Here is a 26653-nt window from a genome sequence, read left to right on the forward strand (position 1 = left end):
GCTGGTGTAGGTGGGTGAAGAAGGAGCGGGGCCCTCGCCGCTCGCTCTCACTCCCTCGCGCGCTCTCGGGCAACATGGCGGGTGTGGAGGAGGCCGCGGCCTCCGGGAGCCACCTGAATGGTGACCTGGATCCCGACGACCGGGAAGAAGGAGCTTCCTCGACAGCGGAGGAGGCGGCCAAGAAAAAAAGACGGAAGAAGAAGAAGAGTAAAGGAGCTGCTGCAGGTGAGAGGGAAAGCTCGAGGTTCTTCCGTCGCTGCCTGGAATGGCCGAACGCCTGGGCCGAGGCCCGGTTGCGGGGAGTGGAGGGAGGGCTGGGGGGGGGGTGATGACAAGAGCCGGGGCATCCGGAGCTCGCGACTAAGATGGGTGGCCGGGCCTGGGCGGAGAGGAGGAGCGGCGGCTTCGCCCCGCGGTGGCTTTGGGGGTGCGGGAGAGGATGGTACCTCAGTAGAGCGCTCGGAGGTCGCGGAGCCGGCGCCCCTGGTGTTGCCACAACTCGGCTCCCACGCAGGCCACGGCACGGGCTTGAACCCCTGCACCGAGCGCCGCTCTACCATCTTCCGCGCCGTTCGGGCGCCTCCAAAATCCCGTTCAGACCGGTACTAGCGCCTCTCCGCGGGAACAGCTCGGGACCTCGGAGCGTTGAGGGTGGGGGCTGGGGTGGACGGAGCTCTAGCCCGAGCGCGTGCTCCCGCCCCGCCCCCGCCCCCTCGTCCGGGTTTTCCCATGTGGATTGTTTTGTTTCGTGAGACGTTGTTTTGCATTCCCCCCCCCTCCCGTGGTCATTGCGGGGATCAGACTTGGGGGATCTGCGGAGGTGCCAGCGCGTCGGTGTCACGGAGAGGTAGTGGTGCCGGTGCGAATTTTCACCCGCCCAAGTCTCCACCCAGAGCATCCGTCAAGCTGCTAAAGGTGTAAATTGTAGATGCCAACTCTCCGTGCAGAACGAGATATTCTGGGGCCGGCAGGGGAACTGGGTGTCATCAGGGAAGGGAAAGCAGCTGGATGGTTTTATAACCTGGAGCGTTACAGTGTCTTCTTTGGAGATCACGATTTGTTTCTCCAAGCTCTTTTATTAGTTGTTGCTTGTTTTTAGTTACTTTTACCCCGTGTCTTGATGAAAGTCAGCTGCGGAGGGGTGTGTGTGTGTGTGTGTGATGGAAAATGAGCAGAAAAACTTTATCCTGAGATTTTGATTAGAGAAAGAGGGCGAGTTTTAGCTTTTCTGGGTCTCTTTCAGAAAAATTAGAATCCTAAGACACATGTGGTGTGGTGGCTGATTGTGTCTTGCTTTCTAATGAAATCCACACTCTGCAGTTTGCCCCTGAAGGTGTGCAGCAAGCTAGATCCTAATATGTTTTTTTCCAATGGTTGTATTTCTCAATGTTAATCCTCTTTAGTAACCAGAATGCCACTTCATTGTGTGCCCTGGGTATTCTTTATTTCTACAAATATTGCTCCTATAGCTAGGCTGGTCCTGGTCTTGTATTTAGAAGTTTAAGAATTTGTATTTTACTAGTGGACTATCTTTTCCTATATAATTTGATTTTGCCCAGCCCAGAATACCTGCTTTTTGAAGAAATATTCCAAATGAATCCTCTTCCTATATATAGTCTTCTGCATTTATTGTCTTTCTTTAGATTTATCTAGCAATTAAAATATTTACTATAGTTAATTACTAAGTTTAAAAGTTGAACTACTCAATAGGGTCTAGCTCACATTTTTAATTTATCCTGTAGCTACTAGCATGTGTATATTTTGTTGAATGAAATTAATGAGCAGACATTGCTACTAAGATATGAATTTTTTTTTCACCTAACGTTATTCACAGTAATGCTTACTTTTGTTTTCTGAGGACTTTGCAAGAAAAGATTTGTGAACATTCTGAAATCATTACAACATAATCAAGTGTGATAATTTCATTTGACTTAAGCCATTTTATTCAATCAACAGGGCAACAGGAACCTGACAAAGAACTAGGAACCACAGTGGACGAGGTAACAAGACAATTGGAGGGACAAGCATTGGAAGAGAAAGAAAAAGATGATGATGATGAAGGTATATGGTTAATTAGAACTTAGTGATTAGATAAGACAGAAAATTTGACATTCTTTAGACAAAAATTTGTCCATACACATTATTCTCTTGACATTTCATTTGTTAAGTTTTATTAATATCACAGATAAGGAAAAGATAGCTATTAGCAACTCCGTAAGTGGAGTATGTTTAATAGCTCTTAGATAATAGAGATCTCAACTTGAGCTGTCCCTATTTTTCTGTTCATGACCCAGAGTTCAAATCTCAGTACTAGGAGAAAAAAAGTACTTGGCTTTTAAAACTTTTGGCGAAGCTAGGATTTGTGGATCTAAGCAGGAAAGTCTGTGAAGTTCTCACCTCCCATTAACCACCCAAAAAAGCTGGTATTGGATCTGTGGCTCAAATGGTATTGTGCTAGCCCTGAGCACAAAAGATCAGGGACAGCAGCCAAGCCCTGAGTTCAAGCCCCAGGATCAGCACCAAAAACCCTCCACAAAACTTTAACCACATACTGGGTAAATACTGAAAAAGTAAAACTGAGGAGGTTGTTGATTTAGTAGTATTGAACAGCTCCTATGTAAATATGTTCTATCATTGTATACTTTTATGTGTATCTTGTTTTATAGATTAAAAATGATGACTATGTGAGTTGCCTAAGGTGACACAGCAAATACATATTTTTAAGTAAAACCATAATTTAAAACCTAGCACTTGATCCTAAGTCTGTTCCTTTTTTTTTTCTTCTGTATATTCAAGCTATCTCTCTTCGTTCTCCAAGGAGCATATTGGAATGTTTCTGAGTCCTTAGGAATTCCCTAACCCTTACTTCTTTAGATACTATAAGATTTTTTTAAGGGGCTGGGAAGGTGGCTCAGTGGTAGAGTGCTTGCCTTGCATGCATGAGGCCCTGGGTTTGATTCCTTAGCACCACATAAGCAGAAAAAGCCAGAAGTGGCACTGTGGCTCAAGTAGTAGAGTGCTAGCCTTGAGCTGAAGAGCTGAGGGACAGCACCTGCACCCAGAGTTCAGGCCCATGACTGACCCCCCCCCAAAAAAAAAGATTTTTTTTAAGACAGCAACTTCTATAATTTTCCATATTGATGTGCAGATGGTAAAATGAGGGGAAATTACATAGGAAACTTGTTGTTCTACAACCTGTTCTGGCACAGGAGGAAAGGGGCTTTTCTCTTTGATTTGCAGCTATGTACTGCCAGAACTGATTGTTCTACTTAAGCATTATTAACCTAGGGTTATATTTTTCAACATTTGCAAGGACTGTCTAGAGTAGTTGTTTTTGTTGGTCATGGGGTTTGAACTCTGGGCCTAGGTGCTGTCCCTCAGCTCTTAAGCTCAAGGCTAGCACTGTACTACTTAAGCGACAGCGACACTTGCGGTTTTCTGGTGGTTAATTGGAGCTAAAAGTCTCAAGGACTTTCCTGCCTAGACTGACTTTAAACTGCTGTCCTCAGATCTCAGCTTCATCAGTAGGAAGCCTAGGATTATAGGCATGAGCCACCAGCACCCAGCTATGAGTAGTTGTTTTTCCTTTAAAAAGATATATTCAGGGGCTAGGAAGGTGGCTCAGTGGTAGAGTACTTGCCTTGCATGCATGAGGCCCTCGGTTCGATTCCTTAGCACCACATAAGCAGAAAAAGCTGGGGGACAGCGCCCAGGCCCAGAGTTCAGGTCCCACAACCGACAAAAAAAAAAAAAAAGAAAGATATATTCATTGCTCACAAGTCTTTAATCACACCTAGTCTCATTCTACCTTAATTTAGTCTTCGTATTCTGAACTTTTTTTGTTTGTTTTTGTTTTTTGTGGGGGATCCAGTCGTGGGGCCTGAACTCTGGGCCTGGTTCAGTTCAAGGCTAGCTCTCTACCACTTGAGCCACAGTGCACTTCCGGCTTTTTTTTTCTGCTTATTTGGTGCTGAGGAATTGAACCCAAGGCCTCAAGCATGCAAGGCAAGCGCTCTACCACTGAGCCACTTTGCCAGCCCTCTGAATATGTTTTGAAGAAAGGAATACATAAATTCAAGGTTGCATATTCACTGTGTATAGAATATCAGACACTGGTAATCTTGAAATGTACCTTTTTACATTTCACTTATAAAGTTAGCTGAATCTCTTGACATGTCAAATTGGAAGTCTTCAGTATATTAAAGAAGATGTTAAGAATATTTCTCCAACATGAACTAATTACTTTTCTAGTTCATTTCAATACTCAGAATTAGTATGATCTGTTGTTATGAGTATTCTTTGAGGGGTTGGAAAATTAGTGTTTTCAGTTTTTCTTCTCTAGGAAAACAGGGAGACAAAATTGAGGTGAAAAAGTATTTTATATGTGTGTCATAATTAAATTTGGAGGTGGAATTTGGAGGAACACTCACTGACAGGAATAGGATTTGACTAAAAGCAAACAGAAAAGACCATTTTAAATCAGGATGGTACTCAGAGTTTTTGAAGCATAATGAACAGTACGAACTGGCCATTTGAGAGGATCCATTGAGAATCCTGAAAAAAGAATACATATAGAAAAGGCAAGGAGATGGTTTGGAAGATTCCTTGGCAATAGTCCAGGCATGCAGTAATGAAACTGATAATAACAGAAATGAAAAGGGTGTAATGCATGGATGGAAAAATCTACATTTTTCCTATCAAGGGCCACTTGGACATTTATCGCATTCTTTTACAGGCCATGCAGAATTATCAAATACAATCAGATAGAGCTGGGGGCAACCAGTGAGCAGAATATGTATGATTTTTGTGAACTGTATATATCCTAAAGGTACAGGGAACTGGCCCCCCCTGGTCTAGTCCAGCAGCGATGGAAACTTTCTATCTGGGGAGCAGGAAGAGCCATTAGTGAATTATAGGCATTTGAATTTGGGTAGCAGGATATTGGTGCTGTTGACTGAGGTAATGAAGGTAGGAAATGGGCTAGTTTAGATATTGAAGGAGAGAGGGATTATAGTCAAGGAAGAAGGTACTGAGTGCAAAAAGTTGACTGAGTATCTGGCAGCATGACTGGATATTTCTTTGAGGCAGAATTTTGCTGGGGAGCAAGGTTGGCTTTCAACCTGAGGTCTATCTGTGCCTCCTTAAGCGCAATAATTTTACATATTCCATGTAGTAATAAGACATATGAATGAGATACATTTAAAAATTGCTCATGTAAGGCAGGAGCTAGTGGCTCTTACCTGTAATCCCAGCTCCCAGAAGGCTGAGATCTGAGGATAACAGTTTGAAGCCAGTCCAGGTAGGAGAAAGTCTGTGATACTCTTATCTCCAGTTAACCAGGAAAAAGCCAGAAGTTGAGCTATGGCTCAAGTGGTAGAGCACTAGCCTTGAGCAAAAACATCTCAGGAACAGTGCCCAGTCCTATAGTCAGCACCACACACGATGAATATGTTAGTAGAAAGTTAATATTTTTTTTTTTGGGGTCCAGTCATGGGGCCTGAACTCTGGGCCTGGGCGCTGTCCCTTAGCTCTTCAGCTCAAGGCTAGCACTCTACCACTTGAGTCACAGCGCCACTTCCGGCTTTTTTCTTTTTGCTTATGTGGTGCTGAGGAATCGAACCCAGGGCCTCAGGCATGCAAGGCAAGCACTCTACCACTGAGCCACCTTCCCAGCCCTCTGCTCCTCTTTTGTTGTGTGTGGTGGGTATGTATGTGTGAATACTGGAGCTTGAACTCTGGGCTTCAGCTGGCATTTCACTTAAGTCACACCTCCAATTTTTGGTTATTAATCAGAGATAAGAATCTCAAGCCCACCGGCTCCGGTGGCTCACTCCTGTAATCCTAGCTACTCAGGAGGCTGAGATATGAGGATCCTGGTTCAAAGCCAGCTCGGGCAGGAAAGTCCGTGACACTCTTTCTTCAGTAAACCACCAGAGAACCCAAAGTGGCGCTGAGACAAGATTTTACTCTCTATATAGGATGGCCTTGAGTATCCTCAACTTGCCATCCTCCTATTTCTATGTGCTGAGGTTTCAAGGTTGTACCACCTCACAAAGTAAAACAATCAACTTCTAATAGGGATAGTATCTTATTCATCCCTGTTTCATAGCAATGTGATTTGTGGGTAGATTTGGGTACCACAACATAGTTCTCAACTCTGGTTTTTTGGGCATCAGGCTCTTTTGTGTTTTTTGTCTATCCTTCCTCCTTTACTTCCCTTTTCCTTCTCTCTGTTTCATAGCCCATGCTAGCCTTACTCAAAATTCTTCTTTCTCATCATCCTAACTAAGTTCTGGGATTGTAGGCTTACACTACCATATCCAACTCAGCTTTTACTTGCCCTTTTTTTTTAAAAAAATATTTACTTTATTTTTAACTTCAAGTGGAAAAAAAAACTTTTTCCAGATTTTTTACTGTGATTAACTGTTTATGTAATTTCTCAGATTTCACAGTATTGTGGGATATTGACGCTTAGTTAAAGTCACAAACACATTCTAACTTTCATGGAGCAAATTGTCTATCATGGTCTATAACATTTATGAGTTCTATGAGCTTTGCAATAGTTATTTCTTCGACATTGGCCTTTTGTAATTGTTTTAACTGCAAAGCCTTTGTAAACCTTATTTTGGATAAATTCACAGTAAATTCCTGTTGATACTGAAGAGTTAATATAATACTTTTAAAAATTGCTTTTGAGGCCAGGCATTGGTTTATACCTCAAGAGACTTGAGAACTGAGGATTGCAGTTGGAAGCCAGCTCAGGCAGAAAAGCCCATGAGATCCTTACCTCCTATTAACCACCAAAAGCCAGAGTGGTAGAGTACTAACCATGAGCAAAAAAAGCACAGGGATAGCACCTACACCCTGCCTTCAAGCCCCAGATTATTATACAAGTCAAACTGACATGTAAAGCTGCAACATAGAAAAATTTTTATGAGTATTGTGTGAACCTTATGAAATGCTGTTTAAAAATATGTGCACACATCTCCTTGTGCTTGTTTTATTTCTTTATTGGGTAGTTAAACAGATGTGTATTGTAATTATTTTCCTTAGATGGAGATGGTGATGGAGATGGAGCAACTGGAAAGAAGAAGAAAAAGAAGAAGAAGAAGAGAGGACGTTAGTATCTTGTTTTTAATTTTATTTGATGAAGTCGTGATTGTAAGCTTACAGCTTTAAAGATTTCATTAGAAGGGGCTGGGAAGGTGGCTCAGTGGTAGAGCGCTTGCCTGAGGCCCTGGGTTCAATTCTTCAGCACCACATAAGCAAAAAGAAAAAAGCCGGAAGTGGCGCTGTGGCTCAAATGGTAGAGCGCTAGCCTTGAGCTGAAGAGCTGAGGGACAGCGCCCAGGCTCAGAGTTCAGGCCCCACGACCGGACCCAAAAAAAAAAAGATTTCATTAGAAGTGTTTAAGGGGCTGGGAAGGTATTCAGTGGTAGAGTGCTTGCCTTGCATGCATGAGGCCCTAGGTTCGATTCCTCAGCACCACATAAGTAGAAAGAGCTGGAAGTGGCACTGTTGCTCAAGAGGTAGAGTGCTAGCCCTGAGCTGAAGAGCTGAGGGACAGTGCCCAGGTCCAGAGTTGAGGCCCCACGACCAACCAAAAAAAAAAAAAAAAAAAGTGTTTAAGATTCTAATATCTGTCAGGGAAGTAGATGTAAGAGTTTGAATTACTGGAACTAATTATATAATGCTTTGGTTTAACAATCTTGTAAGTATTTCCTATAGGTATTAGCTAAGAAGGGTTTTTGTGAGTTGGTTTCATTTAATCACAAGTTCAGGATGAATTCTTTAAAGTTATATAATTATTTTTTAACCTTGTTCATGGGGCTTGACCTTAGGGCCTGGGCACTGTCCCTGAACTTTTTCACTCAAAGCTAGTGCTCTACCACTTTGAATCATAGCAACACTTCCTCAGTCTCCTGAGTCACTAGGATTGCAGGCATGAGCCACTGGCAGCTGGCTAAGGTTTTAGAGTTTATTTATTTATTTATTTTAATTTTTAATTCTTTATTTTTTTATTGTGAAAATACCATACAGAGCAGAGGGGTTAAAATTACATGGGCGGGCTGGGATGTAGCTCAGTGGCAAAGCGCTTACCTAGCAAGTACAACGTCCTGGGTTCGATCCCTAGTACCAAAAAAGAAAAGACAAAAAAAAATACAGTTAAAATTACATGGGCAAGATAGTGAGTACAAGTTTTAGAATTTAAACCTTGCTTAAGTTGTGCTATTTTAACTATGTAAAAGTATGGTTCTGTTTGTATTGTCTTTTTGTAGATGCATAACCAAGTGGGTTCAGGGGCCTGGAAATATACCAAGGTGACTAAGGAGATTGGATGGTGTTAGGAAGTAAAGATTGGGTTGAGTCTGGGAGCCCATGGCTCGTGCCTGTAATCCTAGCTACTCTGGAAGCTGAGATAGGAAGATCATGGTTCAAAGCCAGCCAGAGTGGAAAGTCTGTGATATCTCCAATTAACTACCAGAAAACGGGAAGTGGCTCTATGGCTCAAGTGGTACAGCACTAGCCTTGAGCTAAAGAGCTGAGGGACAGTGTGCAGGCCTAGAGTTTGAGCCCCATAACCAACCAAAAGAGTAAAAAGATTGGGTTGAAAATTCAGAACATGTTAGATGTAATAATCTTGGATGCCCTTTGGGCTTTTAGAGATTTAAAATCTAGTTGAAATCTTGCATACTAAATTTTGTGAATCAGAATTTTGAGGGATGCCTTCCATTTTTATCTCTTGAGAGGAGTACTTGGTTAGTTTTTTGTGTTTTTTTTTTTTTGTTTGTTTGTTTTTTATTTTATGACCCTCAGATCTCAGCCTCCTGAGTAGCTGGGATTATAGGTGTGAGTCACTGGAGCCCAGTTTAGGTTATTTTTTTTTTTAATAAGCTTTTTCTTTTGTCAGCCATTCCCTGTGACTCCCCTGGTGCTTTGATTTTAATGTTAACTAGAGGTTTACATTTAAACCATGGAAGTTAAAAAAAGCACAAGAACTATAATAACTATTATACTAAGAAGGATGAAATAACTGCTTAGTTGTTTTTTTTTTAACAGCAGGAATTAATGCTTTGTTCCTACCTTAACAGCAAAAGTTCAAACAGACCCTCCCTCCGTTCCAATATGTGACCTATATCCTAATGGTGTGTTTCCCAAAGGACAAGAGTGCGAATATCCACCCACACAAGATGGGTAAGGATCATAACTTTCATTATCACTTTTGAGAGTTGTACCTTAGCAGTATAACAGATTTAATTTTGCCCTACTATTGAAAATCTATGACTTTATTCACAGGAACAAAGAAAATAGAAGCCCTCTTATCCAAAGTAATTTGGACCTGTAGGAAGTTGACTAAAAAAACAAAGTAACTACTAAAAAGTTAAATATTTATGAAGACTAAATTAAATTTTTCACCCCAAAATTTTAGTGTGATTTGCATTAGATTCTACTTTTTCCTTCCATTAGTTATTCATAAATGCATTATCTATAATTTTCATTTTGGGTTTCTGTGAAGAAAAAGTCAAGTTTATACTAAGGTTGGTGCCTTATCTTTTTCCCTGAAAACGTTTACTAATCTTATCTACCACATGTACATACACACCTGTATGTGTGTGTTGTGTGTGTGTGAGAGAGAGAGAGAACGCCTCTGTGCACATGCATGTGCAAGCACTCTGAACAGTACTGGGGCTTGAATTCAGGACTTTTTGCTAGTTAACTGGAGGTAAGAGTCTCTTCCCTAGTCTCTTCTGCCTTGGCTGGCTTTGAACTTCAATTCTCTGATCTCAGTCTCCTAAGTAGGTAGAATTATAGGTATGAGCCTCTAGTACCTAGCTGTCTACACTTAATTTGACATAAGTACTTTGATGATTTGTTTATTCAAGTTTTCCAGAGGCGTCAGTGTTAATATGTTATTAATTTATACAATTACAGCAAGTACAGATGACTTAAACTGATTTAGGTACAAAGTAACTTATACATAGAAGTGTTCTGTAAGAATACATATTCAACTGGTCAGCAGAACTTCACAGTGGCATGCGGATTGATGAAGCATGGGAACTGGAACCCAGCAGATAATTTGATATCTAGGTTTGTTTGTTTGTTTGTTTTTGTCGTCGTGGGGTTGAACTCTGGGTTTGGGCACTATCCCTCAGCTCCTCAGCTCTTCAGCACGAGGCGAGCGCTCTACACTTGAGCCACAGTGCCACTTCTGTTTTTGTAGTGGTTTATTGGAGATAAGAGTCTCACGGACTTTCCTGCACAGACTGACTTTGAACCATGATCCTCTGATCTCAGCCTCTTGAGTAGCTGGGATTATAGGTGTGAGCCACCAGCGCCCCGCTTGATACCTAGTTTTTTTTTTTTTTTTTTGTCGGTTGTGGGGCTTGAACTCTGGGCCTGGGCGCTGTCCCTCAGCTCTTCAGCTCAAGGCAAGCGCTCTACCACTTGAGCTACAGTGCCACTTCTGGTTTTCTGGTGGTTTATTGGAGATAGGAGTCTCACGGTGTCTCCTGCCCGGGCTGGCTTTGAACTGCGATCCTCAGATCTCAGCCTTCTGAGTAGCTAGGATTACAGGCATGAGCCACCAGCGCCCGGCTTGATACCTAGTTTTAACACTTAATTTTCTTTGTGACTTGGGCTTCATTTCTTCATTCATAAAATGGGCCGTTCATAGGCTTGTTGAGAGGAGTGATATGTAAAACACCTGGACAAGTAACAGATGAATGTTGAATATTAAGTTAATGCTGTTGTTATTATCAGACTAGTAGACTGTCAGCCACAGATATTCATAGCAGCATGGACATTGACCAGTATTTTTTATGGAAGGAATTAGGAACATCAGTCGCCGAAATAGTTGGTCAAGAAAGCTTCTACTGTAGTATTGTTTTATTGACTTATTCATTGACTTATTTTTCTTTGAGCATAGTGACTTTCATCTATAATCCTAGCTATTTGGAAAATAGAGATCAAGAGGGTTGTGATTTGAGGCCAGCTCAGGCAAAAAGTTAGTGAGACTGTCATCTCAAATGATAAGCTGGACATGGTTGCATACACCTATAATCCCTGATATATGGTAGACATAGGGGGATCACAGTCCAATGCAGGATCAGGGTAAAAATACATGACTATCCAAAAGTAACGTATTTTTACCCTGATCCTGCATTGGACTATCCAAAAGTAACTCAAGGAAAACACTTGGGGTGTGTGTCAAGTGGTAGAGCAAGTGCCTAGTAAATGTGAGGCCCTTAGTTCAAAGTTCAAATTCCAGTTGTTCCCTCTTCCCAACAAATAAGAGCTATGTCTCCCCCCCTCCAAACTGGTATTGGGACTTGCACTTGCTACACAGGTGTTCTACTACTGAGCCATACCTCCAGCTCAGTGAACCATGTCTTTGAAAGGGCGATTACTTCCACTAGAGGTGGCTTTAAGTGGTAGGGTGTTTGCCTTAACATGCACAGGCCCTGAATTCATTCCCTGATGCCTTACATGGGGGGGAAAAAAGGGTTACTTCTAGACATATAATCAGAAGTCTTCATAGGCTTGTGTTTTGAGGAAATGTATATGGACTTCCAGGTCAGGTCTTTAGGGTTGGCCCACTGGATCATGCTTACAAAAAACTGCATGGACAGTTTTTCCTTGACATTCCTTATGCAATAGTGTGACAACTATTTACCTACCACTTGCATTATATTAGGTATTTAAAGTATAGAGATTATATATAGGAGGCTGTGCATAGGCTATATACAAATACAACATCATTTTATATTGGACTTGAGCATCCATAGATCTTACTTACCCCATGGTAAGGACACCTCTATCCTATTCTGGAACCAGCCTTCCATACTGAGGACAGTTGTACTTAACCCTGTTGGCTAATTTTCGTGATATGTCTTTGGAGGCTTGTATATATTACTTGCAATAGAAGGATGGCTTTTTCCCTCCCCACAAGATTTTTGGACATAGCCTGGTGCCTGTGGCTCACACCTGTAATCTTAGCTACTGAAGAGGCTGAGATCTGAGGAACACGGTTCAAAGCCAGCTTGGGCAGGAAAGTCCATGTGACTCTTAACTCCAATTAACCACAAGAAAACCAGAAGTAGAGCTGTAGCTCAAGTGGTAGAGCACTATCCTTGAGCTGAAGAGTTGAGGGACAGTGCCCAGGCCCAGAGTTGAAGCCGACAACCAACAAAAATAAATAAATGAATAAATATAAATAAAAAAATATATATCTATTTCTAGGACACTTCTGACTATGCTGATTCTCTTTTGGTGTGTTGATAGGATATTAGAGTACCTAAAAATCTTTTTTTTTTGTTGTTGTTGTTGATTGTGGGGCTTGAACTCTGGGCCTGGGCACTAGCCCTGAGCTCTTCAGCTCAAGGCAAGCACTCTACCCCTTGAGCCACAACTCCACTTCAGGTTTTCTGGTGGTTTATTGGGGGTAAGAGTCTCACAGACTCCTGACTTTCCTGCCTGGGCAGCCTTTGGAACCGTGATTCTCAGATCTCAGACTCCTGAGTAGCTAGGATTATAGGCGTGAGCTACCACATCTGGCTATAAAAATCTTTGAAAAGGTAAAAGTATGTACTTAAGTACTTCAGAAACTTTGACACATAGAAACTGAATATTTGGTATAATTTTCCTTGGCTTTTATATTTGTTGTGCTGGGTTTTTTTTGTTTTTTTATTGACTCATTCTGCTATGCCTATTGTAAAGGCGAACAGCTGCTTGGAGAACTACAAATGAAGAAAAGAAAGCATTAGACCAAGCCAGTGAAGAGATTTGGAATGATTTTCGAGAAGCTGCAGAAGCACATCGGCAAGTTAGAAAATATGTTATGAGCTGGATCAAGCCTGGGATGACAATGATAGAAATCTGGTAAAAGGAATATATTTTAAGACCATGCCTTTTTTAAAAAAAATTTTAGTACTACATAATGTTTGGCTTTCTACTTCTTGGTTAATGAAACTTTTATATGATATGTTCTGAGTTCTTCAGAGTACCACTGCAATGAGGAAACATAAGAGATGCCCAGACATGCACCTTCTTTTGTGTGTTTGTTCACTCAGGTGTACTTACACTCATTACCTTGACATTCTGTCTGGAAATCCCTATTAAAAAAATTCAAACTGATGGGGCTGGGAAGGTGGCTCAGTGGTAGAGCGCTTGCTTTGCATGCCAGAGGCCCTGGGTTCGATTCCTCAGCACCACATAAGCAAAAAAAGAAAAAAGCCGGAAGTGGCGCTGTGGCTCAAGTGGTAGAGCGCTAACCTTGAGCTGAAGGACAGTGCCCAGGCCGAGTTCAGGCCCCACGACCGGACCCAAAAAAAAAAAAAAATTCATACTGAGTACCAGTGGCTCATGCCTGTAATCCTAGTTACTCAAGAGACTGAGATTTGAGAGTAGAGGTTCAAAGCCAGCTGGACAGAAAAGTCAATGAAACCTCCAATTACCCACCTAAAAACAGAGATGCAACTGTGGCTCACAGTGGAAGAATGCTAGCTTTGACAAAAAAAATGCAGGGATGACAGTTCTCAGGCCCTGAGTTCGAGCCCCAGGACTGAGAAATGCATACATTCTTGAAGTGCCTAGGTATAAAAATAATAAACCAATAAAGTTGTTTTCCTGCAGAAATAATTGAAATTATCCTTGAAATAATTGGTACAAAGGTACCTCTGATTTAGATAATTAAAATATACAGCATGAGCAAATACAATCATTTATATTGATTTGAAACTTTCATGTACATGAAGTTCAAAGTGGAATTTATTATCTTTTCTAGATAAGATATTTGCATAGCATCAGATTATATCCAGAAAGTGTTCAAATCACTTGTGTGTGGCAAATAAGGATTTTAGTAAGCATCCTGGATTTCCTGAGCTGTAAGAATATACAAATGGAGCTGGGTGCCAGTTGCTCATGCCAGTAATCCTAGCTACTTGGGACTGAGATCTGAGGATTACAGTTCAAAGCCAGCCTGGGTAGGAAAGTCTGTGAGACTCTTTATCTCCAGTTAATCAGAGAAAAAGCTGGAAGTAGCACTGTGTGGCTCAAGTGGTAGAGCACTAGCCTTGAGCAAAGGGAGGCCAGAGACAGCACTTAAGTCCAAAAAAACCCCCAGGATTATAAAAGTAAATATGTTTTGTTTTCTTTTTGTTTTAGTGAAAAATTGGAAGACTGTTCTCGCAAGCTAATAAAAGAAAATGGATTAAACGCAGGCTTGGCATTTCCTACTGGGTGTTCTCTCAATAATTGTGCTGCACATTATACCCCTAATGCTGGTGACACTACTGTATTACAGTATGATGACATCTGTAAGATAGACTTTGGAACACATATAAGTGGTAAGTTGATAGAAGTAGTTCTGACCACTCTGCCCTGTCCCCAAGGAGGGTGCAGAAAATAATATTTATGTGTTGGATGAAGCTATAAATATTGCAATTCAGATTTTTTTCTTGCCTCTTAAATTTCTACTTATATTGAGGCAGATCTCCTGTAAGGCATCCTACTAAGAATGAAATTGAGGTTTATTATCTTTATATCAGGATATGAGGAGTATAGTCCTACACTTTTCATTCAAGTCATTATTTTAAGTTTATTAAATGTTTTTTATTTGTTTGCTTTTTTTGGGGGGGGGTCCGGTCATGTGGCCTGAACTCTGGGCCTGGGCGCTGTCCCTCAGCTCTTCAGCTCAAAGCTAGCGCTCTACCCCTTGAGCCACAGCGCCACTTCCGGCTTTTTTTTTTTAATGTGGTACTGAGAATTGAACCCAGGGCGTCAGGCATGCAAGGCAAGTGCTCTACCACTGAGCCACCTTTCCAGCCCCTATTTGTTTGCTTTTTACAATCATGTCAAATCCTAAACCCAAATACATTTTTATCTCAGCAGACAAAGCAAATTTCAACTAAGTATTTGTTTATTTTAAGGTTTTACTACCTTGGATAAGTGGCACTGTTTGAGCTGATGGTCATATCCATATTTTCTCCCCTGCACTGCTATTCTATATTCCTGGTCTTTTCTTGCTTGTTTCTCTGCTTGCATGACTGCCTAGGTCTTAGGAGTAACAAATACCCCTGTAATGATATATTTCATTCTGAAATATTTAAATGGTTTCTACCTTTTTGCTTGATTATAAATAATCTCTGGGGACTTGGGATGCTGTTCTTCTTCATTCTATTTTGAATGCTTCCAGCATTCTCTTTTCCTTCAGCAAGGCTAATAATAATATACTAGCTGGGTGCTGGTAACTCATACCTGTAATCCTAGCTACTCAGGTGGTTGAGAAATGTCCCCATGATACTCTGTATCTTTAATTAACCACTCAAAAACCAGAAGTGGTGCTGTAACTCAAAGGTATAGATAGCATGCTAGCCTTGAGCAAAAGAGCTCAGAGACAAGGACCTGAATTCAAGCCCCACAATTAACAAATGAATAAATAAAATGCTATAATGTAGATAAGTTGATCAGTAAACTCAAAGATGAACTTTTTTTTTCAGGTAGGATTATTGACTGTGCTTTTACTGTCACTTTTAATCCCAAATATGATATGTTGTTAAAAGCTGTAAAAGATGCCACTAATACTGGAATAAAGGTATGTATGTGAATTGTTACATGCTATTTCATTGAACATACTTTGAATACTTATATATCCTGTTTCAAGGCCTGTGGGTAGTTAAGAGGAATTACCTAAGTTACTACTTTTAGGGTCTTGGGTGGATAATAGTAATATACTGCAGACTTTTTTGAAGGTTCAACTTTACTATTACCTATTAAGACAGATGTTATTTATTTATTGCTTGTAGAATTGGCTGTGTTTGTCTTTATTTAGTTCATTTTTATTGTTAGTAGACTAGTTTTTAAAGTAATTTTAGGTTCACAGCAAACCTGAGTATAGACACCTTCCCACAATGTTTGCCCACACACATAAAAGTTCCTACACTGTTCACTTCCCAAACTCAGGTATTAAAAACATTGAACCAACATTTACTCATGGTAATCACCCAAAGTCCATAGTTTACTTTAGGGTTCACTTAGTTTTGTGCATTCAGTGAGTTTTGACAAATACAAAATGACACAATTATAATTTTATAAAGTATTTTCATTGTCTCCCAAATTCTTTGTGATTTATCAATTAATCTTCCTGCTAGACCATGGTGCAGCCCAGATTCCCTCACATTTGTGTGTGAATGTGCATGCATGCTTGTGTCCGCATGCATATGCACACATATGCTAATGCTAAATCTTGAACTCAAGGCCTTGGTGTTATACTCTAGCTTTTCTGCTCAAGATTGGTGTCCTGCCTTTTGAACCACAGCCTCGCTTCTGCCATATTTTGGTCATTAGTTGGAGATAGAGAAGAGAGTCTCACACACTTTCTGCAGAGGCAAACTTTGAACACAGCCTCCTGAGTAGCTACAATTATAGGCATGAGACACTGGCACCTGGCCATTTGTCTTTTGAGTGGGATAATTGTCACAAAATTTAAGAATATAGAAACAACATTAAATACAACTGACAATAACACGAAACTGAAATACAGCTTTTCCATATCAACTGAGCTGCAGTTTGTTTTGAAATTTCTTTTGATTTAAAAAAAAAATATTTATTTTTGACCATGCTTGGTGAAAACTTAGTAATTGAAAAAAGGTAGATTTCTCAACTCACCTGCTGTTTTCTTTGGTTTTGGTGTGTTTTTTTGTTTTTGTTTTTGTTTTTTTGAGATATTATTTGAACTCTGGCTTGAACTCAGACTCTTGATTGCTTGTTTTGGTTTTGCTTATTTTGGGGGTAGGGTCTTTTGTTTTGAGGTGGCTTCAGACTGTAATCTTTCTACCTAGGTGGCATTTCTATGGCTTGGATTACAGGCACACACCACTACGATTGATTTATTTGAAATGGTATCTCATTAATTTTTCGCTCAAGTTGGCCCCAGATTAGGATTCTCCAAATCTGCTCCTGTCCTGTATTACATGAGCATGGTAACCTATGTAGTCACAGTACTTGGAAGACTGAGGCAAAAAGATTGCAAGTTCATTGATAGATTGGGCTATACAACCATACCCTGTCTCAAGAAAACACAATATTTATGATTGTGTTTGGTTTTCACAAGTTTTTCAATTTGTTCCCTAGTATTAGTTTCACTGTTGATTTCTTCATCTCATTTTGGTTATAGAAGATACCATGTTGTAAAACTTCATGAGACTTGTGTTCAATGCATATTCTATCCTGGAAAATGATGTGCACCTATACTCTGTATCCATAAGCTATGCTGTTCGGTAGTATCTTTTGCATATTTCTACTTTGTTTAGTCCTTGTATGTATGTGTGTGTGCTGTGTACATGCCTGTGCAAGTACTCCTTGTGCATATTATTCTACCATCTTTCTAAAATTCTTCCTAAGTTTTTTGTACAGTTGTATTTATAATATACAAAGCGGTTTTCCTAGTTGTCCTTTATTTTAAATTATTAAGAAAATAAGCCATGATAAAATTTTACACTTTGAAAAGCAAAGTATATATTGTTCTTTTTTTAGTGTGCTGGAATTGATGTTCGTCTATGTGATGTTGGTGAGGCCATCCAAGAAGTTATGGAATCCTATGAAGTAGAAATAGATGGGAAGACCTATCAAGGTTTGGTGAAATCAACTTCACAAAACTACTGTTGATTTCCTTGTTTTAGTCAGCTGCTCAGTTCATTGAATAATTACTGTAGTCATTACTTGAGAGCTATTACTAATCTACTATGATGCTTGATAAGACATCTGGGCAACCCTAAGGTGGCCAGAATTTGAGTAAGTTTTCTTTTGTGTGTGTGGCTAGTCAAATCAGGATTCAGAAGCCAGAGGCCTTTTCCTTAGAGAGCAGTTGATTCTTTTAGTTGAAGGGACCAGTGTGTCCCCTCAGTTCTCAGGTCTAGCTGGTGGTTCCCCAGCCATAGTTCACTTTTCTGGTCTTCGCTTAATCCTTTTTGTAGACACATAATATATTTCTTAGAGAATAGTTCCTTTGATAAAATGTTATTTCAGCTTTATTATAGACTTGCAAATCAAAACTATCTTGGTATCCTGTCCCTTACTTTTAGTAACTTCATGTTTTTGTGAAATTCACATGAGTAAAGTTGGCATTGTGTTTTTCTATTGCCATCTGTACACCGTTGGGGTTTTTGTTGGTATTGTTTTTTGGCCTAGTGAAATACAATTCTTACAGTTCTTCCACTGAGATCTGACAGCGTCTGTTGTTGCTCATATTTATCTCACTTTGACTTCTGGCACCATCTTAACTTGTGTTGGCATACTGAGTGTAGATTCAGAATCAGTGATTTAATTAACTTTGGCATGACTACTCATCTGACCAACTCAGTGATTCCTTCCATAACAGTCTTCTCCCATGTACCAATATTGAAAATTATCACCAGTCTTAGAGGCAATTGCTAATCTTTTTCTGTTCAGCCCTTTAATTTCCTTTTTTTATGTATCAAAGTATTCTTGGGGCCTGGAGTTGGAGCTTGGTGGTAGAGTGTCTGCTTAGGAATCAAAGGTCGCAAAAACTAATTTGTGTTTTTAAAGATACTCTCATCTCTACAGTGTGCCAGGTTGCATTTCCTTTCCTCTGTCTTGTCACCATGACAGTATCCATTGTTCCCTTTCATTTTATCTTCAACTTTCTTGCTGCTTTGATTTTCAGAAAATCTTCTCTTCTAGGTCTCTATTCCAGGGGGTGTCAATGCAAGCCAAAATACTCTTTACCTGCTCAAACTTGAATAGACATACTGTAGAGCAATTGAGAAACCATACTTTGAAGCCAGGCAGATTGACCTTAGAGAAATTCTGTAATCTTTTAAGTTCCAAAGTTACCTGAATAAGAGTTGGTGATTGGCTGGGCACTATTGGCTCATACCCATAATCCTACCTATTCAAGAGGCTGAGATCTGAGGATTACTGTTCAAAGCCAGCTCAGGCAAGAAAGTCTGAGAGACTCCATTTGTAATAAATTACCAAAAAAGCCCGAAGTGGAACTGTGGCTCAAGTATTAGAGTGCTAGCCTTGAGCAGGAGAAGCTTAGAGACTGTGCCCAGGCCCTGTTCTTAAAAAATATCATGTTAATTGCTTTTGAGAAATATATATTACATGACAGTTTTTGAAATTTACCATGTATTCAACAATCTTTTTTTTTTCAAAATTTTTATTGTGATTAAGTAGTTACATAATTTCCCAAATTTCACAGTATTGTGGGATAGTGATGCTTAGTTAAAGTCACAAACACATTCTAACTTTCATGGAGCAAATTGTCTATCATGGTCTATATCATGAGTTCTATGAGCTTTGCAATACAGTTATTTCTTCCACATTGGGTGATATGTACATTTCTTTTGTTTTGCATAGCATCAGCTCTTCCCTCTTTCCCACTTGTTCCCTCCCTCCCATCGCTGCCATTGAGTTGCTTAGTTCATTTTGGTCAATGTCCAGTGCAGCTCCCACTGTTGTATGTTTTCCCCTGATTCCCTCTACTTCTGTGTCGTTGTCCTGGTTTGTATTCAACAATCTTTTTCTTTTTTTGGGGGGGTCCAGTCGTGGGGCCTGAACTCTGGGCCTGGGCGCTATCCCTCAGTTCTTCAGCTCAAGGCTAGCGCTCTACCACCTGAGCCACAGCGCCACTTCCGGCTTTTTTTCTTTTTGCTTATGTGGTGCTGAGGAATTGAACCCAGGGCCTCAGGCATGCAAGGCAAGCGCTCTACCACTGAGCCACCTTCCCAGTCCCTGTATTCAACAATCTTAAATGTTCACTTCTCCCCTTTTTGCCCCTAATTCTGAGATTGATGCCACAGATTATGATGCTTCATTTCTTTTCTCTAAGAAAGTTGCTTGATGTATATGATAACCAGATAGGATTAGCATCCCATAATTTTTGCCATAATTCAAAAACTTTTTTCTGTCATTGGTCTTCAAAGAAGTATTCTATTTTATTCACATTCATTGCCCTATCTCATTTGAAATACCACCTTATTACCCCTTTCTTCTATGTTCTTAGTAGCTCAGTGAAAAACCTGGGAGAAGCCGAGCACTCTTGGTTCATACCTGTGATGCTAGCTACTCAGGAGTCTTGAGATCTGAGGATTGTGGTTCAAAACCAGCCTAGGCAAGATAGTCCATGAGACTCTTATCTCCAGTTAACCACCAGAAAACCAGAAGTGGAGCTATAGTTCAAAAATGCTAGCCTTGAGCACAAAATATCAGCGACAACATGTAGGCCCTGAATTCAAGCCCCACAACCCTCAAAAAATAAAGACTGGAAGAGATGAAAGTTATTGTACTAGATAATCTCCTTTACATCTTCTCTAGGTTTGGCTTTTAATACTGTCATGTGAAAATCTTATAAATATTCCTCTTAGGGGGTTAAAAGAGTAAGGATAAACCTACTTTTCTGTATTGCCTCTGCAAAATATTGTCTAATTCTTTTAAAAGTTTATAAACAGAGCCAGGCTCTGGTGGCTCATGCTGTAATCCTAGCTTCTCAGGAGGTTGAGATCTGAGGATTGCAGTTCAAAGCCAGCCTGGGCAGGAAAGTCCGTGAGATTCTTATCTCCAATAAACTACCAGAAACCCGAAGTGGTACTGTAGCTCAAGTGGTAGAGCACTTGCTTTGAGCTGAAGAGCTGAGGGACAGTGCCTAGGCCCAGAGTTCAAGCCCCACAGCCGACCAAAAATAGAAAGTTTAGAAACAATTTTAGTCTTGTCTGTTTCTGTTAACACCTCAGACTTTTAATAACATGAGCTTTTCAGAGCACAATCTAACCCAGGAGAAAAAGATTGAGAGACTAAATGCCTAGCTATTTTGAGAAATGTGGTACCGTACAATGAGCCTATTGACTTGAAGGTTCAAAACTGTAAATAGAGGTTAGTTCCCTCCGAATTTATTACATAGTAAATTTTAACAACAAATCTGCTTGAATGTGCCTGTAGATTGAGTTCCCTGAATTTGCTGAAATTATTAAAAATTCTAATATCTGTCAATAGATTCCAAGGTTGGAATTCTTAACACCTGCCTTCTTATTTTTCCCATTAAGCTCCTCTAGCATTTTAGGTTCTATTATTCCATTATTCCTCTTTGGAAATGTTACTGTATTAATAAGGTTTTTTAGTTGGAACATAACAGAATTCAGATTGAGAGGATGAAGAAATGGGCTAAACTTTAAGGAGCAATTTCAAAAAAAACCACATAGCAGAATGGGGCCATAAAGTTAGTTTCATGTTCCTTAATCAGGAAATAAAGAATTGTAGCTTACTTTTAAATCTTTTGTCCTCAGGTTTAAAGTACTGTGTTAAAATACGTGTAAGCAAAAATGGATATCCCTATATTGTTTTTTGTTTTTTTTTTTTTTGTATAGCTACATATTAGATGGTATAGCTAAGAAACTCTGAAGATAAAAATGTGATTGGCATGCTGGGAAGGTGGCTCAGTGGTAGAGCACTTGGCTTGCATGCATGAAGCTCTGGGTTCGATTCTTCAGCACCACATAAGCAAAAAGGCAGAAGGGCTCTGTGGCTCAAATGGTAGAGCACTAGCCTTGAGCTGAAGAACTGAGGGACAGCGCCCAGGTCCAGAGTTCAGGCCCCATGACCAGACACCCCCCCCCAAAAATGTGATTGGCTTATGGGGTCAGCTTGCCAGATTTTGTAATAATTACATCAAGATCTTAAAATTCAGCTTACTTAATGAAGGTTCTTTTAAGCATCTTGATAGTTACTTTACTGTGCTGTCTCTAAATTTGTAATTTGTCATTATTTTCTAGTTTTTTTTTAATATTGCTACCTAAGTCTGCTCTAGAAGAAAAATATCTTCATACTGAGGATTCTAGAACTATAGAGTTTATTTATTTATTTATTTTTGTCTGTTGTAAATGCTCTACCATTGAACCTTATCACCTCTTTGGTTTTCTGGTGGTTTGTTGGAGATGAGTCTCATGGACTTTCCTGCCCCCGGTTGGCTTTTGAATTGTGATCCTCAGATCTCGGCCTCCTGAGTAGCTAGGATTACAAGCATGAGCCACCAGCACTTGGCTGATTTATTTTTTTGAACTATTAAAAGACTTATGGAGTATAACTGAAAAAGCACAAAGCCCATTCAACTTCTCAATTGCCAAAGATGTGACCATATCTCTTTCAAGAGTATTGTCTGTGTTCCAGAAACCGCTCAATCCCATTGTCTTGGTTTATTTTGTGCTGTCATAAAAGAATACCTACAACTGAGTACTCTTATGTGAACAGAAATTCTCATAGGCTTGGACATCCAAGATCAAAGGACTACCATCTAGTGAAGGCCTTGCTGTGTGTGTTACTTTGTGGCATCTTGTAAGGGCCAAGACACAGAACCAGCATGCATACAAAGTAGGCCTTCATTCATTCTTACAAGGAACCCACTCCTAGGATAATAGCATTAATTTATTCATGGAGTCAGTGCTTTCTTAACTCATTAGATTCCACCTCCCAGCACCATTGTATTGTGGATCAAGTACATGTGTGGATCAATACAAGAGCTTTAGAGGACATATTCAAACAGAACTTGTACGACTTTCCAATTGCAGCAGCCTAACTCTAGTGAACCACTATTTTGACTACTAATGGATTTGCATTTGCTTCTCTTTACATCTTTGTCTAGTATGTATCTCTAACAGCTTTTTTAGTTGTACTTAATTTTGAACTTCGTTTAGTGGAATTGCTGTATATAACTGTGCCTTTTTGCTCATTTCATCATAACATTCCAGTTGTTACATGTATCCATAGCTTTGTTTTTGTTGTTGAATAATGTTCCCATTGTAACTATCCCACAGTTTATTCTATAATTTTGTCACTGAGATTAGATTTTTTTTATAACCATAATAAAGGCCAACAGTCTTTCTAGAGGTCCTGAGTAATGGGTATTTCCCTATTTCTACTATGACAGTGAAACCAATCCGTAACCTAAATGGACATTCAATTGGGCCTTATAGAATACATGCTGGGAAAACCGTGCCCATCGTGAAAGGAGGGGAGGCAACAAGAATGGAGGTATGTAAGTTGTTAACAATTAAGGGTTTGGAGCTTTTATTTACCTGTAACTGGGATTAAATTCTGGGCCTTATATATATATTAGGAAAGTACTCTACCAATGAGCCACACCCCTTACCCAGCACTTCTGTGGATAGCATTTTCTTCCTTCTCCCAACTTAAAGCTTATGACAATTTAGTATATTGAAATAATGGTACCATTTATACTTGCAGAACTTGGGCTGTGGGACGATGGTTTATAGTCAAACCAGGGGCCAGTCAGCTGTAAAAACGGGTTGTCAAAGTATTGTTTATCCAATATTTAGTATTTATTGACCATTATAGCTGCTAGTCTTTTTTAGTAGATACTGGGATATAGAAATGAACAAAATTCCTTGCCATGTAAAGCCTACAATTCTGATAAGGGATATATATGCAGAAGGTCAAAGTGTGCTAAGTAAGGCAGAGAAAAGTTGAATAAGGACCTCATCAAGGGGGAAATAAAAATGGCAGTTGGAGGGGCTGGGAAGGTGCCTCAGTGGTAGAGCGCTTGCCTTGCATGCCTGAGGCCCTGGGTTCGATTCCTCAGCACCACATAAGCAAAAAGAAAAAAGCCGGAAGTGGTGCTGTGGCTCAAGTGGTAGAGCGCTAGCCTTGAGCTGAAGAGCTGAGGGACAGCGCCCAGGCCCAGAGTTCAGGCCCCACGACTGGACCAAAAAAAAAAAAAAATGGCAATTGGAATCAAGCACTGGTAGCTCTAGTCTGTAGTCCTAAACTACTCAGGAGGCTGAGATCTGATGATTGAGGTTCCAAGTCTTCCTGGGCAGAAAGGTCCATGAGACTTATCTGCAATTAACCACCAAAAAGCTGGAAGTAGAGCTGTGAGTACTAGCCTTAAGGGGAAAAGCACCCAAGACCCTGACCACTCACACACAAAAATCATTGCAATTACTCCTAAATTATTCTGTCACCTTGATCCTTATGTTTTTGAAGGAAGGAGAAGTGTATGCCATTGAAACCTTTGGTAGTACAGGAAAAGGTGTCGTTCATGATGATATGGAATGTTCACATTACATGAAAAATTTTGATGTTGGACATGTGCCAATAAGGTGAGGCTTGATATTTATGATTTGAGTATCTTTCCAATTAATAGCATATACATAATGTGATATATAAAGTGGTATATTAATAAGTGTACTTTTTTGTTGTTGTTGTTGGTGGTGGGGCTTGAACTCTGGGCCTGGGCGCTGTCCTTGTGCTCTTCAGCTCAAGGCGAGTGCTCTACTGCTTGAGCCACAGCACCACTTCCGGTTTTCTAGTGGTTTATTGGAGATAAGAGTCTCACGAACTTTCCTGCCTGGGCTGGCTTTGAACCACAATCCTCAGATCTCAGCCTTCTGAGTAGCTAGGATTACAGGCATGAGCCACTGGTGCCCGGCTTAATAAGTGTACATTTTTTATGGCCTAATAAAACTGGATTTCAGCTGAGCCTCTAATTCTATCTACTCAGGAGGCTGAGATCTGAGAATCTCAGTTTGAAGCCAGCCTGTACAGAAAAGTCTGAGACTCGTCTCCAACTAACACCCAGAAAACCAGAAGTGGCACTGTGGCTCAAAGTGCTAGCCTTGAGCAATAAAGCTCAGGGACAGTGCCCAGACCCTGAGTTCAAGCCTCATTACTGACAACACCTGGATTTCAAGTCATCCCTTGCTGTGTCACAGTTCATTTATTGCAGCTTCAGGGGTTTAAAAAATATTTTCTAAGCCGGGAACCAGTGACTCACACCTGTAATCCTAGCTACTCAGGAGGCTGAGATCTGAGGATCGCAGTTCAAAGCCAGCCCAGGCAGGAAAGTCCATGATACTTGTATCTTCAATAAACCACTAAAAAACTGGAGTGGCGCTGTGCCTCAAGCGGTAGAGCGTTTGCCTTGAGCTGAAGAGTGCAAGGACAGTGCCCAAGCCCAGAGTTCAAGCTCCACGACTGACAAAAATAAAAAAATATTTTCTGTATCGTGGAGTTTTTGCTATAACTCAGGATTTTGCAGTATGTATTAAGTATTTTTGCCTAGAGATATTTAAATATAAAAACATAAAAAACGTTAATATTAATGAGAATGGGAAAGGTTTATAAAGCCTTAAAATATAAATAACAAATATAATGCTGCTACATTGCGGGTATTTATTTGTCACTGGGGTCTCTGGAATGCAACCCTGTGATAGGCGAGGGCTTTCTGTATTATAGTGAAAAGACTAGCCTGTTAAAAAATTCCATGTGGGTTGAAAATTTGGGCATGTATTTTCCTGCAAGTCTAGGTTTACATAATCATGTCAGTGATCATTGTGCTAGCATTCTTAGGATTTTAGTCTTAATATTTTCTTGTTGGAAGATTCCATATTTTAAATTGTATTTTTAATCTTTTATAGAGGATGAAATTTGAGCTTAAACCTTTGCATGTGGTCTTTGTTTGACAGCAAGGCAATCTTAATCAGTTACTGTCTATAATTGAGGGTGGGCTGTTATACATTCTTGATTTTAATTATTTGAAAGAGCTACAGAAAATTTTGAGCTTTAATTACAAGTGAAGATACAGCTAAGGTTTAGTTTTTCATAGTGGGGGAAATGAATTGGTAACTTGCTATTAATCTTACTCTCTCCTCTTAGGCTTCCAAGAACAAAACACCTGTTAAATGTCATCAATGAAAACTTTGGCACCCTTGCCTTCTGTCGCAGATGGCTCGATCGCTTGGGAGAAAGTAAATACTTAATGGCTTTGAAGAATCTGTGTGACTTGGGCATTGTTGATCCATATCCACCATTATGTGACATTAAAGGATCGTATACAGCACAGTTTGAACATACCATACTATTGCGTCCAACTTGTAAAGAAGTTGTCAGCAGAGGAGATGACTATTAAACTTAGTCCAAATCCACCTCAACACCTTTGTTTTCTAAGCTTTGTTGGAGTACCTTATACCAGAATTAATTCGCAACATGTTATCTGTTTTAACAGTGGACCTGTGTAATACTTCTATCCATATTTAAAGGAATTTGATCAAAGGCAAACAGTCTAATGTAATTAGCCAAGGAAAAGCTTTCAGGACTTTCAAATGTTAACTGTTTCCCCTGTCTAGGAAAGCTCAAATTAGTTAGAAATGATTTGTTTTAAACACCTACAACATGCTTTTTGGATATTTATATTGCCATATTCTTACTTGAATGCTTTGAATGACTACATCCAGTTTGCACCTCTGCCCTCTGGTATTGCTTTTTAACCTTCCTGGAATCCATTTTCTAAAAAATAAAGACATTTTCAGATCTGAGAGCTACATTTCAATGTCTGTGGTTATAATTCTGAGCAGGAAGTAGCTAAACAATGTAGGGAAGTAGGGCCCTTTTAGCCAGACTGTCGACTTCTACACCAAGACTTCTGGCATGGTGGCTAAAATAATATGTGCATAAAATACAATAATCTTTTTCCTCAGACACAAACATACAGCTTTTGGAATATTCTGTCTTCATAAACCACAGTTAGTACTTGCTTTTCTTTTTTTTCTGTCATTGAGATGATGTACTAATTAAAACAACATAGTACAAACATTGTGCCAACCTAGAACACTTTAGTAAACAT

At 40.0% G+C, this 26653-nt stretch overlaps 2 protein-coding genes across 2 annotated transcripts in view; one reads left to right on the forward strand and one right to left on the reverse strand.

The window, feature by feature from the left end:
• The window catches only part of LOC105989752, a 34480-nt gene extending 33915 nt beyond the window's left edge, over positions 1-565 (reverse strand). The window contains exon 1 of the mRNA XM_013021935.1: positions 447-565. The gene's annotated coding sequence lies outside the window, so the exon portion shown is untranslated. The remainder of the gene's footprint in view (positions 1-446) is intronic.
• On the forward strand, positions 1-26351 carry Metap2 (methionyl aminopeptidase 2). Its single transcript, XM_013021923.1, has 11 exons — positions 1-225; positions 1957-2061; positions 7054-7119; positions 9093-9195; positions 12718-12879; positions 14164-14345; positions 15498-15592; positions 17533-17629; positions 22940-23043; positions 24016-24131; positions 25687-26351. The coding sequence occupies exons 1-11, from the start codon at positions 75-77 to the stop codon at positions 25937-25939; spliced, it is 1434 nt and encodes a 477-aa protein (XP_012877377.1). The 5' UTR covers positions 1-74; the 3' UTR covers positions 25940-26351.
• The last annotated feature ends 302 nt before the right edge of the window (positions 26352-26653 follow it).

The sequence above is a fragment of the Dipodomys ordii genome, unplaced genomic scaffold (genome assembly GCF_000151885.1).
Source record: "Dipodomys ordii isolate 6190 unplaced genomic scaffold, Dord_2.0 Scaffold3, whole genome shotgun sequence".
NCBI classification, from domain to species: Eukaryota; Metazoa; Chordata; class Mammalia; order Rodentia; family Heteromyidae; genus Dipodomys; species Dipodomys ordii.